The sequence below is a fragment of the Falco peregrinus genome, chromosome 13, assembly GCF_023634155.1.
Source record: "Falco peregrinus isolate bFalPer1 chromosome 13, bFalPer1.pri, whole genome shotgun sequence".
Lineage (NCBI taxonomy): Eukaryota > Metazoa > Chordata > Aves > Falconiformes > Falconidae > Falco > Falco peregrinus.
The window spans coordinates 292,105-304,900 of NC_073733.1; the positions used below are offsets into that span (position 1 = coordinate 292,105).

Sequence of the window (12,796 nt, forward strand, 5' to 3'; positions counted from 1 at the left end):
TTGAATGTGTTACCCGCTGCCGGCAACTGCCAGCGCCCACAAAGGACTCGCACCAACAGTTCACGGAATAACTCTTTATAATAGGAAATTAATAACTCTTTATTAATAGGAAATCGTGACAAATTAAGGTTCATGATTGCCAGTGATAGGGCCTGTCTGCCAAAACAAGCTTGGAATTATATACAACTAAATTATAATAGCTAATAACGGCTAGCATGAGTTAGTTATTTAGCATGCACAAAACAGAGCTCTTACCCGATAGGTGTCCCTACGGGGGAGAAGACAGGTTCAGCCCATCGACGGATCCCAGAAGTTCCGATGGAGTCTTCCCTAATTTCTCCCTTCATCTGTCCACTTCTTATACTTCATAGTACATTGCATATTCATTTTCATACACAGGATTAGTTACAAGTTTCTGGCTTCTAATACAAATTAGTACGTATCCCCAGACAGCACTGCTGAAGTTCTCTGCTAACTACGCATGCTCCTCAGGCGGGGTTTTGCCTTCCTTTGGGGGGGCTGTTTGAGTTGGAGGTTGTGATCTCCCGCTAAGAATAAGGCAATTATCTTTGTCTTATTTTCAACTAATTTTCTGTTGATGTCAGTGGATTGCAACACTTTATCATCCCGTTTCCTCTCGTAGCCAGAACTTTCCTCACTTGAAGGTTTCTTTCTGCATAACTTAGGTACTGGCATTGTTTTCACTGCCTGTTCTTTGTTTCTCATCCTCCCCAAGGCTGACTGCCTTGGTGAGAAGTCCCTGCATAACAACTGTAGAGAGTGAGTCAGCTTGACCTAGCTTTGTGAACACTGAATCAGAGTTGGGTAATCAGGGAGTTTAGACAATCCCGGACACCCCCCCTGCCCCCCCTCCCCCCCCCCTTTGGACTCGTTTCCGTTCAGGACCGGTCCATTTGCATCACATTTAGGCGGAGCTTGAGTGACTTTAGTCGTGCATATTGTTGTTACTAACTGGTGTTGTGTGCCCAGCGAGGTGTAGTAGTACCGTAAAAAATCCGTAGAGTTAAGGATTCAGCAAGAGAAGAGATGCATAAATCGCTTGCTCGGACAACTGGTTGGAAGCCCATTTGTGATGAATTAAAAATAACACATTACAACGTGTTGGGTTTTAAATTAGCTGAATGGGGCGGCCATTTTAGAGGAGAATCATCAGGAAGACCCTTCCCTGTCAGCTGTCCTCCTCCCTGTGACCGCCATCGGCCCCACGCGCGCGCGGTGGAAGGAGACCCAGGGAATACTGTTGGGTACCAAAAACAAATCTTGGAATTCGTAACAAATCTTTTTGGTTCTATAATCAAATCTTACCTGTATGGTGCAGATTTAAAAAAAAAAGGGATTTGCTGTTTAAAAATCTACAATGCGGATCAAGGCCAGCATTTTTGGCATTCTGAGTTTGAACATGTAGGTTTGTGTTGAAACTGTTTTTTGTTAAGTGCCGATGCAGATCGATCCTTAAGATTGGTTATAGGTTTTTGAAACACTGACGGATTTCAAAACAGTTAACATATGTGTATAAGCAAACATACACAAGCAGTTAGCTGGAAATCTGATCAAAAAATATCCAATGCGAATGCTGGTTTTGATGCTGAAGCTGGAAGGTTGAATATGTACAAAGTGCTGAGTAAGCAGGACCGCTTAGTGGAAGAGTTTCCATTTTAAAAAAAAAACAGACAAAAACAAAACGCTGCATTTCAGCCCCTTTTTTCGGTCAGTTTCTCACACTGTACCATTGACCACAGGAGTATACACTTCTGTTACGACTTGTTTTGATGAGAGCGTCATACACAATATTGCCTTAAGAAAAACAAAACTATTTTCTAAAAAGATGGTATGGATACTTCTAGATTATTTGAATGGCTAATTATATAATCATTATATATATATATATAAAATATATATTATTTCGTGGTCGAAAATTCAAATATTGTTACGTTTTTTTTCTTTCAAGCACATTTCTGTACTGGGCTTTTATTCACCCAGCGGTAAAGGTGTGAAACATGGAAAACTACCCTCGGCAATCAAAGTTGGTTTGCTTTTTGCGTTTAGTTTTGTTGTTAAAAGTACCTTCCTGAGTAATACGAGAGCTGACAACAAAACCATGGATTTCCTTCAGCCTCCAGTTTCTTGCTTTCGATACCGAGGCACCCCACAGCACTGCACGAGTTTGGGATGCTCCCACTGGGAACGTCACGCCGGGCTTTGTGTCAGCACATCTGGATTTGCCATGCAGCGTTCAGGTAAGCCGATGAATTATTTTGATTTTTCTAAGGTAGTTCACACAGAGAGAGTTAGAGTGCCGGGAACAACTGAAATCAGTGACGGTATTTCTGGCTTGGCTGGGGAAAGAATTGGCCCAGGCTTACACATATGCTGTAAAGCTCTATTTTTATCTTAAAAAAAAAACATTAAAAAAAAAAAAACACCAACCCCACAACAAAAAAAAGGGAAAAAAAAAAAAAAAAAACCACAACAAACCAAGCCCTTTGCTAGTTCAGCTTTGTTTCAAGAGCAGCTGGGGCAGTGCCAGCATGCTGATAGTTGTGACGAGTGTTTTACACCGAGGAGGTAAGGTGGCCATGTTGGAGGCTCCACCCTTGCCCAACCAACAAGAGTTTCTGTGCTCGGAGACATCCATGCGGAGCCATTCCTCCCGCCGCACTCGTGCAGGGTGGAGCGGGCAGGGACTGCAGGGACCGCAGCGCCATCCCACTCGCCCACCAGCACCGGTGTCATCTCATTGCAGGTGGCAGGATCGCATATCGAAACACTTAGCTGTTATTAAATTCCTTTAGACATTTTTAGTGCCAAAACAGAAGGCATTGTTGCATGAGGCTCATTTGGAGCTTTTTTTCCCTCGTCAGTGCATTTTATATATTTTTTGTTCAAGATTAGCAAGATTGGTTCTAATATAATTTAGTTCAGCCATAGTAATGTTTCTAGTATGGGCTGGCAAAGAGTCTCTTAATGACAACGTCGTTTACCATCTTGTGCCTCCTGTGCTTGGTGGCTTTATTAGTCTTTGTTTTCCTTTATCATCATTCTTTCTATGTCTACGACAAACACGCGCGTGCACACAGTGATCTGAAGGAAGAATGAGTCTGTGAATGAGATGACAAAGTAAAACATGTTTGATGTGTCGTGAGTGCCTCTGCTCCACCTGACGGGTTTTGAAGCAATGAAGAGAGTTTTGAATCCCTTGGCTATAAAGATATTTTGGCCATTTTACCACCTTCTCCCCTTGCCAAGCCTGTTTGCGGGGGTTGAACACGCCTGCAGCCGGGTGCGCTGCCCTGTCCCATGGTGAAGCTGAGAAGGGACAGTGAGAGCACTAAGCGCAGAGGGAGCGGGGAAAGAGCTCGATGCGGATGAAGAACAGAGTCGCAAAGGAAAATGAACAGGACACGGAGGTGAAGCCGTAAAGCAGCTACTGATGTCCTTGTAGTGCTTCAGCGGGCAAGCAGCTACAGAGTCTCCTCTGAGAGGAGAGGTGTTTTTATTATTCATTATTATTTTATTATCTTCTGTAAGACTCCATGCTCCTGCCACTTGCTGAGCTCTAGCGGCGACATTGAACGGATCCGTGAAGTGCCTCAGCGTTCCTCGTAAACCTCGCTCCGGGTTCAACACTTCCCAGCTGCTGGGTGTCGCACCGTTTGGGCGTACGTCCCTAATTAGAACTGCAGGGACGACCCCCCCACCCCACCCGCCCCCCGAATTTCAGATTTTGAAAATAAGATATACATAGCAACACAAGCGGGATTGCACTGATGCTGTATGGACACGTTATTTTACTGACCAGAAAGAAGCGAATTGCAGGAGGTGGAAGGAGGAGGAGGATAATTCTGTGACGCTTTGATCCAAGGTTTCTTATACTTTGATGACATCATGTTCTGGGAGGGAAACAGAGTGAAACAAATGTCAGCTGAGGGGCTCAGGGGGACCTGAGGCACCCCAAAATGTGACCCAGAGGGCTTCAGAGGTCCTCAGGTCACCCCAGAATGTCACCTGAGGGACTCAGAGGGACCTGGGGCACTCTAAAACATGACCCAGAGGACTTCAGATGTCCTCAGGTCACCCCAAAATGTCACCTGAGGGGTGCAAAGGGACATGGGGCACCACAAAATGTGATCTGAGAAGCTGGAGGGTGACAGGCAACCCCAAAAAATGACCCAAAGGGCATCAGAGGTCCTCAGGCCACCCCAAAATTTCACCTGAGGGGTTCAGGGGGACCTGGAGCACTCCAAAACATGATCCAGAGGGCTTCAGAGGTCCTCAGGTCAATCCCAGAACACAACCCACACAGTTTCAGCGGTCCTCAGGTCACACCAAAATGTTACCTGAGGGACACAAAGGGACATGGGGCACCACAAAACATGACCCACACAGCTTTGTAGGTCCTCAGGTCACCCCAAAATGTCACCTGAGGGGTTCAGAGGGGCCTGGGGCACCCCAAAACTTGACCCACAGTGCTTCAGAGGTCCTCAGGTCACCCCAAAACATTACCCAAAAGGCATCAGAGGTCCTCAGGTTGCCCCAAAATGTCACCTGAGGAGCTCAGAGGGACCTAGGGCGTGCAAAAACATGGCCCATAGGGCTTTGAAAGTCCTCAGGTCACCCCAAAATATCACCTGAGGGATGCAAAGGGATATGGGGCACCACAAAACATGACTCACAAGGCTTCGGGGGTCCTCAGGTCTCCCCAAAATATCACCTGAGGGTCTCAGAGGGACTAAGTGCACCCCCAAAGGTGATCTGAGAAGCTGGAGGGCAACAGGCCACCCCAAAAAAAACGAGCCAGAGAGCTTCCGAGGTCCACAGGTCACCCCAAAAATGTCACCTGAAGGGCTCAGAGGGACCTGGCCCACCCCAAAACATGACTTGAGGGCCTCGGAGTTCCTCAGGGCTCCCCAAAACGTTCAGATGCCTCTGAAAGCTCCGCATATCTGGAGGGGATGGGGACAGGAGGCAGAGCTGGGTCCTGCTGGAGCAGCCAATGGTCACGGTGGGATGGGGGGGCGGGTGACATCCCAGCCGAGGGCAGCGAGGAGCTGACGCCAGGTGTCCCCTGGGGCGTTACCCCCTGCCGGGAGTGTGGTAGGTGACCCTTCAGAAGGACCCACATGTGGTGAGGACAGACGTGGCACAGCCCTATAGGAGATCCACCCCCACCCTCCCAGTCCCTCCCAGTTCTCCCATGGGAGACAGAAACCTGCTTGGCGTCACCTCAATGTCCCCGTGTCCTCGGGGGTCTTTGTCCGCACAGGGGTTATAAAGGCTGCAGTGGCACCAAAGGCTGTGCAGCCATGTCCTTGCCCCTGTGCCTGTGCCTGTGGGTGGCCCTGGTGGCCCTGGTGAAGGGGTGGGACACAGAAGTCTCCACCACGTTGATCTCTGTGGACAACGGGGGGCCGTGGGGGGAGTGGGGGGACATCGAGTTCTGCCCCAGAGGTACCTATGCCACCGGCTTCCAGCTCAAGGTGGGTCCAGGGTGTGGGGGGACACGAGGGGACAAGGGGACAGACGGACACACCCACCGGGGTGATGGCTCTATGGTGTCCTCCAGGTTGAGGCCCCCAGGGGTTTCTTCGGGGACGACACCGGCCTCAATGGGGTCCGGCTGATCTGCAACAATGGCACAGAGATGGTCACCTCCAGCGAGGGGCCGTGAGTGACAGGGGCACGTGGGGCTCCCTGTGGGGCAACGGTGGGGGCCAGGGGTTCCTTCTACATGGTGGCCATGGGGTGGCTGTGGGAGGGTGGTGGTGGTGGCCATGGGGTAGTCACATGGGGGGGGGGGGGGTTAGTCACAGGGTGGCTATATGGGGTGATGGTCATGGGGTGGCCATGGGGTAGCCATGTGGGGTGGTAGTCATGGGATGGCCATATGGGGGGGGGGGGGAGGTGGCCATGGGGTGGCCATAATGGGATGGGAGTGGTGGCCGTGTGGGGGGGTGGCCATGGAGTGCCATGGGGGGTTGGGGGGGCCATGGGGTGGCCATATGGGATGGGGGGTGGTGGCCATGGAGTGGCCATGTGACGGCGGGGTGCAGGGGCCATGGGGTGGCCATGGGGGGGTGGTAGCCATAGGGGAGGGGGTGGTGCCCATGGGGTTGCCATGGGGGGTGGTGGCCATGTTGGGGGGGGTGACCATGGGGTTGCCATGTGTGGGGTGGTGGCCATGGGATGACCGTGGTGGGGGGGGTGGCCACAGTGTGTCCATCTAGGGGGGGTGGGGGGGGGTGGCCATGAGTTCTTTAAATGGAGTGGCCACATCAGGTGACAGTGGTGGCCACAGAGCTCCTGTACAGGGTGGCCACGGGGGTCCCTGTACGGTGACAGTGGTGGCCGCGGGGTGTCCCTGCCTGTGGGGGCCCTGGGACATGCAGCTAAGTTGATGTTGGTGGCAATGAGTTCCCCACAGATGGTGCCACCCCACCACGATGTTCATCTGTGGCCATGGCGCCCCATCCACGGCCACCACGCCCCATCCATGGCCACCAACACCCCATCCATGGCCACCACGCCCCAGCAGGGGACCTCGGGGACCAGATGCCCAAGCTGGGGGGAGGTGACGGTGACCCCTGTGTCCTCGTCCCCCGGCAGCCGCGGCACCTGGTCCGACCTTGTGAGCTGCAGCCGCCGCCATCGCCTGGTGTCCTTCCGCCTGCGGGTGGAGCCCCCCCGGGGGCTTTGGGACGACACGGCCGCCAACAACCTGGATGCCACCTGCTCTGACGGGGTGGTGCTGGAGGGGGAGGGGGGGCCCGCGGGGGCCTGGGGGGACTGGAGCCTCCCCTGCCCCTCCACCTGGGGCGTCTGCGGGCTGCGGACACGCCTGGAGTGCCCCCAACACGGGGGGGACAGCACCGGCCTCAACAGCATCCAGCTCATCTGCTGCCCCTGAGACCCCTCCCCCCCCCCATCTGTGTGTCTCGGGGACCCCCCGTGTCCCCCCAGTGTCCCCTCTTGGCTCCCCTTGGCCCCCCACATCCCCCCTTGGCCCCCCATCTCCCCCTATGCCTCCTCTTGACCCCCCTTTGACCTCTGTGTCCTCCCATGTCCCCCCCAGCCCCTGTGGCCCCCAATGTCCCCCCATGGCCCCTCTTGACCCCCCATTGACCCCTGTGCCCCCCCACACCCTCCCTTGACCCCGCCTTGACCCCCCTTTGACCCTCATGTCCTCCCACATCCCCCCAACCCACGTGACCCCCATGTTCCCCCATGACCCCCATGTCCCCCCCGCCACCTCATCTCCTCTCACATCTCCCCGTGTCCCCCTTTGACCCCTGTGACCCCCCATGTCCCCATTTGCCCTGTGCCCCTCCCCCACATCCTCCCCTGACCCCCAGGTGCCCCCCCCAACCCCTGACTCCACCGTGCCCCCCTCCCCCCAGTCCCCCCCTCATTAAACCTGGTTGCGTGACCTGCCACTGCTGCAGCAGTTTGCAACTGGGGGGCACTGGGAGGGCACAGGGCAGGTACTGCAGTGCCATGGGGGGGTACTGGCGGACACTGGAGAGTACAGGAAGCTTACTGAGGGGTACTGGGGGCACCGGAAGGCACTGGGGGGGGGCACTGAGGTGCCATGGGGGGGTACAGGAAGGTTACTGGGGGGTGCTGGGTTGCCTTGGAGAGGTACTGGGGTCACTGGAGGGCACTGGGGGGTGTACTGCAGTGCCATGCGGGTACTGGGGTGCCATGGGGGGGCACTGGGGGCACTAGAGAGTACCAGAATGTTACTGGGGGGCACTGGGGGAGCCTTGGGGTGCCATAGGCTGTACTGGGGGGCACTGAGGAATACTGGAAGGTTACTGGGGGGCACTGGGGGGGGGGGGGGCGGTACTGAGGGCACTGGAGGGCACTGGGAAGTACCAGAAGGTTACTGGGAGGCACTGAGGGGAGTAATGGGCGGGAGGTGGGAGTTCTGGGGGCACTGGGAGGCACTGGGGAGTACCAGAAGGTTACTGGTGGGCACTGGGGGGGCACGGGGGGGTACTGGGAGTGCGAGGGGCCACTGGGGAGTACTGGAAGGTTACTGGGGGGCGGGGGGGCCACTGGGGTACTGGGAGATACTTAGGGTCAGGAAGGGTCGGTAACGCTACGGCCGGGGCAATTAAGAGCTTTGATTGACAGCTCCGGCCACACCCCTTGGGCGGGAGGGGGCGGGGCACGCCGGCCGCGGGTGCCACGCTGCTGTAACGCGCGGAGTTACCCCGTCGTGAAGAGGCGGGTGCCGCGCTGCCGTAAAGCGCGCCGGCCCCGCTCCGCAGAGCCGGCCCCACTGTCGTGAAGCGCCGCAAAGCGCGGAGCAAGATGGCGGCAGTGACGGTGCGGGCGGCCGCGGCCGGGCCCGGCCCCGTGGGGCTGCACCGTGACTGGGAGGCGGAGGCCGTCAGCACCGGCGTGAGTGGGGCGGGATGTGGGGCTGGGGGACCCGCTTGGGGGGCTGGGGGACCCACACGGGGGCTGGCAGTGGGGCTGGTGGACCTGCTTGGGGGGCTGGGGGACCCACGCGGGGGCTGGCTGTGGGGCTGGGGGGACACGCTTGGGGGGCTGGGGGGGCTGGGGGACACACACAGGGGCTAGTTGTGGAGCTGAGGGGACCCACATGGGGGGTTGGGCTGCGGGGCAGGGTATGTTGCAGTAGAGCCCCCCCTCCCCTGAGGTTGGTTATGGGGCAGAGGAGTTGTGGAGTGGGGGGGGTTATGGGGCAGAGAGACCCGGGGGGGGGGGGTGTCAGTTATGGGGCTGGGAGGTCTGTGGGGTTGAAGGACCCATGGCAGGTAGATATGGGGCAGGGGGGCCAGACTGTGGGGCAAAAGGACCCCCCAGGGGAGCAGGCTATGGCAGGGGGGAGCTGTGGGGCAGAAGGACTCCTCAGGGGGGCAGGCTGTGGGGCAGGGGAGGGGCTGTGGGACAGTACCCCCCAGGGGGGCAGGGTATGGGGTGGGGGAGGGGCTGTGGGGCGGAAGTCCCTGCCCGCCAGTGCAGCCCCTCCCCCCAGACCACCATCATGGCTGTGGAGTTCGACGGGGGCGTCATCATCGGGGCCGATTCCCGCACCACCACGGGGTGAGGGCCGCGCCCGTGGTGTCACCTGTGATGTCACCTGTGATGTCATGGCGGGGGGGGAGGGTCCCCCCTCGCGGGGGTGGGGGGTGGTGATGTCACCGTGACATCATCCCCTGAGCGCAGCGGGTGGTCCTACAGGCCGCCAGGTGTCCCCAGCCCCTCTGCGGGTGCCTGTCACCGCAGTGTCACTGCAACATCACCGTGATGTCACCCCCGAACCCAATGCACAGGGTCCCAGGGGCCACTGGGTGTCCCCAGCCCCTCTGTTGTCACCATGACTCTTGTCACCACGACAGGTGTCACTGGGTCCCACTCCCTGTCACAGTGTTGTGACCTGGTGCCTGTCACCATGTCACCCCCAAACCTGTGCACAGGGGCCACCAGGTGTCCCCCAACCCCTCTGTTGTCACCATGACACAGGTATCACTGGGACCCCCTCCCTGTCGCCATGATGTCACCTGGTGCCTGTCACCGTGATGTCACCCCCAACCCAGTGCACAGGGTCCAGGGAGCCACTGGGTGTCCCCAGCCCCTCTGCTGTCACCATGACTCTTGTCACTGCGACAGGTGTCACTGGGACATCCTGCCCCCGACCCTGTCACTGTGATGTCACCTGGTACCTGTCACTGCAATGTCACCATGATGTCACCCTCAAACCAGTGCACAGGGTCCCAGGGGCCACCGGTTGTCCCCAGCCCCGCTGCTGTCACCACGACTCATCAACCAGGTCCCCCTCCCATCACGGTGTTGTCACCTGTACCGTCACCACTGGGGGCACCCCCAAACCATAGGGGTGGGCCGGGGGGGGGGGGGGGCGCATCATGGCATCATGGTGACGTCACCGCAGGTCGTACGTGGCCAACCGGGTGACGGACAAGCTGACCCCCGTCCATGACCGCATCTTCTGCTGCCGCTCGGGCTCCGCTGCTGACACCCAGGCAGTGGCTGACGCGGTGGCCTATCAGCTGGCCTTCCACAGGTGGGCGGGGCCGGGGGCAGGGGCAGGGCATGCATGGGGCGGGGCAGTTATGGGGCAGGGGCATGTGTGGGGCAGGGCAGGCCACGGGGTGGGGTCTGTGGGCCAGGGCAGCCATGGGGGGGTGGGGCGGGGCGGCTGTGGGACAGGGGCTGTGGGGGTGGGGGCGGGTAGGGTGGGGCATGGGGCAGGGCAGGGGTGGGGTGGCCATGGAGCGGGAAAGCCGTGGGGCGGGGCGGGGCGGGGCAAGCCATAGGGCAGGGCTGTGGGGTGGGGCAGGGTCCATGGCAGGCATGGGGTGGGGGCCATGGGATGAGGTGGGACAGGTGTGGGACAGGGCAGGCGGGTGCCGTGGGGCAGGGCAGCCATGGGGCAGGGGCCACGGTGCTCACCCTACACCTCTCCCTGCCCCCCAGCGTGGAGCTGGAGGAGCCGCCCCGTGTGCGGACAGCTGCACGCCTCTTCCAGCAAACCTGCTACCCGCTACCGCGAGGAGCTGAGCGCCGGCGTCATCGTGGCCGGATGGGACCGCGTCGTGGGGGGCAGGTGGGCCCCTCTGCCCCACAGATGAGCCCCTCTGCCCCATGGCACCTCACTTGCTACCCTAGAGTGTCTCACTGCACCGCCGCGCCATCTCCTTCTCTCCTAGTATCGCCCTCCCTGCGCGCGTTGCCCTCCCTGCCACATGCCAGCCCTTTCTTGCCCGATAGCCTCTCCCTCTGCACATCGCACTCCGCCCACCCCCATAGCCCCCCCACTGTCCCCTTCTAGGCCTATGTGGCCCCTGGGGGGGGCTCGTCCTGACCCCTCCCCCAGCCGACAGCCCCCTGACACACACACCCCCCCCCCCGTGCCCCCCAGGTGTACGTGGTGCCCATGGGGGGGGCTCCTGCTGCGGCAGCCCTTCGCGGTGGGGGGGTCTGCAGTTCCTACATCTACGGGTTCCTGGACGCCGCCTTCCGCCCGGGGATGATGAGCCGCCCGCAGTGCCAGGAGTTCGTTGCCCGTGGTGGGTTTGGGGGGGGCCGGGGGTGGGTGGGGGTTGGGTGCTGGGGAAGGGGACAAGGGATTTTGGGGGGGGGGGGGGGTCATGGAGTTGGAGGGGCTGGAAGGGTGGGAGGGATGGGGGGGATGGGGAAGGGGACAAGGGAGGTTGTGGGGGGGTCATAGAAGAGTTGGAGGGGCTGGAAGGGGACAGGGGAGAGGGGGTTTGGGGGGGTCATAGGAGTTGGGGGGGCTGGAAGGGGATGTGGGGGGCCCAGAGTGTTTGGGGGGGCTGAGGAAAGGGGACAAGGGAGTTTGTGAGAAGTTTGGGGGGGTCATAGAGGAGTTGGGGGGGCTGGAAGGGGACGGGGGCGGGGATTGAGGGGGCCAGAGTGTTTGGGGTGGGGGCTGGGGAAGGTGATAAAGGAGTTTGGGGAGGGCGTGGCAGGGGTTGGGGGGGCTGGAAGGGGACATGGTGCAGTTTTGGGGGGGCTGGGGAATTTGGGGGGTACAGGGGTTTGGGGTGAGGTGGGGGTCCCTGACCTGCTGGTTCTTCCCCAGCGCTGGCGCTGGCGATGGCGAGGGACGGCTCAAGCGGGGGGGGTCATCCGGCTGGCGGCCATCACTGAGGCGGGGGTGGAGCGCAAGGTCCTGGCTGGCCCTGACCTGCCGGGGGGGGACGGCGGCCCCCCCCGCCTGAGGGGGACCCCCCCCCAGACCTGGGGGGGACTCCCCAGCCGGAGGGGAGCCCCCCCGGGGTGGGGGGGACACGGGGCAATAAATGGCCCTGTGGATTTGCTGCCTCTGCCTGTGTGCTGCGGGGGGGGGGGGGGGGGGCGTCACTGCTCCTGTCACCCTGCCACGGGGGGTCCCTGCCATGTCGTGTGGCAGTGGGGGTCCCCTCCCCGTCACCCCCTCGGTGCGAGGGTCCCCTCTCCTGTGTGTGTCCCCCACGCGGGTCCCTGCCGTGTCACCCCCTTGGGCAGGGGGTCCCTGTCCCGTCCCCTCAGCCCCTCGGCTCACCCGCCCGGCGAACGGCGGCCGAAGGGCGGGAAGAAAAGAGCGGGAACGCCTCGCGCCGCCCCTCTCCCCCGGCCCCCCCACTGCGCCTGCGCGGCGCGGGGGGGGGGGGGGAGGCTGTTCCCAGCCCCTCAGCGCCCCCGGCCCGACCTCTCCGGGCACCCCGCGGCCGGGGGGTCCCCGGCTGCCCCTCGGCGTCAGACCCTGCCCATGGCGCAGCCGGGCCCCGCCGGGAGGGTGGGCGGTACCGGACGGGGAGGGGGGCGGCCTCGGGGAGGGGGGGGCCCAGGCGGGGGGTGGGGGCTGTGAACGGCGACCGCCGGCTCCTCAGGGAGCCCCCGGTGCTGCCGCCAGCTTCCCCAGTACCACTTTCCGTGTTCCCCAGTGCCCCCCAGTACTGCTTTCCTGCTCAGACGCTCCTCCTGCTCCAGTGACAGCAAGGGGAAGGGGCTTGGGGACACCGAGGGGGCTTGGGGACACCGGGGTGGGGCTGAGAACACTGAGAGGACCTAAGGGACACCTGGGAGGGCTTGAGGACACTGGGGGGACACACCAAGGGGGGACTTGGGGGACACGGGGGGGGGGGGGGGGGGGCTGGGAACACTGGGAGGACCTGGGGACACCAGGAGGACTTGAGGGACACCGGGGGGAGAGGCTACAGACACCGAGCGGGGTTTGAGGACACTCGGGGGGGGGGGCTGGGAACACTGGGAGGGGACACCA

General features: G+C 60.2%; 2 protein-coding genes across 2 annotated transcripts; both read left to right on the forward strand.

Annotated features, from left to right (window-relative positions):
* Positions 1 to 5,213: 5,213 nt before the first annotated feature.
* On the forward strand, positions 5,214 to 7,136 carry LOC129785576 (vitelline membrane outer layer protein 1 homolog). The gene is made up of 3 exons (XM_055818163.1): positions 5,214 to 5,498; positions 5,585 to 5,685; positions 6,625 to 7,136. Exons 1-3 carry the CDS (start codon positions 5,325 to 5,327, stop codon positions 6,923 to 6,925), a joined length of 576 nt encoding a protein of 191 aa, XP_055674138.1. The 5' UTR covers positions 5,214 to 5,324; the 3' UTR covers positions 6,926 to 7,136.
* A 1,143-nt stretch (positions 7,137 to 8,279) lies between these two features.
* On the forward strand, positions 8,280 to 11,847 carry PSMB6 (proteasome 20S subunit beta 6). The gene is made up of 6 exons (XM_055818162.1): positions 8,280 to 8,424; positions 9,026 to 9,093; positions 9,941 to 10,072; positions 10,486 to 10,615; positions 10,931 to 11,078; positions 11,615 to 11,847. Exons 1-6 carry the CDS (start codon positions 8,335 to 8,337, stop codon positions 11,680 to 11,682), a joined length of 636 nt encoding a protein of 211 aa, XP_055674137.1. The 5' UTR covers positions 8,280 to 8,334; the 3' UTR covers positions 11,683 to 11,847.
* Positions 11,848 to 12,796: the final 949 nt, after the last annotated feature.

What these genes read in the sequence shown, in the direction of transcription:
- LOC129785576 (XM_055818163.1), top strand. Translation starts at nt 5,325, where the DNA reads ATGTCCTTGCCCCTGTGCCTGTGCCTGTGGGTGGCCCTGGTGGCCCTG. An exon ending in CCACCGGCTTCCAGCTCAAG is followed by an intron (nt 5,499 to 5,584) that starts GTGGGTCCAGGG and finishes GGTGTCCTCCAG; the next exon opens with GTTGAGGCCCCCAGGGGTTT. An exon ending in GTCACCTCCAGCGAGGGGCC is followed by an intron (nt 5,686 to 6,624) that starts GTGAGTGACAGG and finishes GTCCCCCGGCAG; the next exon opens with CCGCGGCACCTGGTCCGACC.
- PSMB6 (XM_055818162.1), top strand. Translation starts at nt 8,335, where the DNA reads ATGGCGGCAGTGACGGTGCGGGCGGCCGCGGCCGGGCCCGGCCCCGTG. An exon ending in GATTCCCGCACCACCACGGG is followed by an intron (nt 9,094 to 9,940) that starts GTGAGGGCCGCG and finishes ACGTCACCGCAG; the next exon opens with GTCGTACGTGGCCAACCGGG. An exon ending in CCAGGAGTTCGTTGCCCGTG is followed by an intron (nt 11,079 to 11,614) that starts GTGGGTTTGGGG and finishes GTTCTTCCCCAG; the next exon opens with CGCTGGCGCTGGCGATGGCG.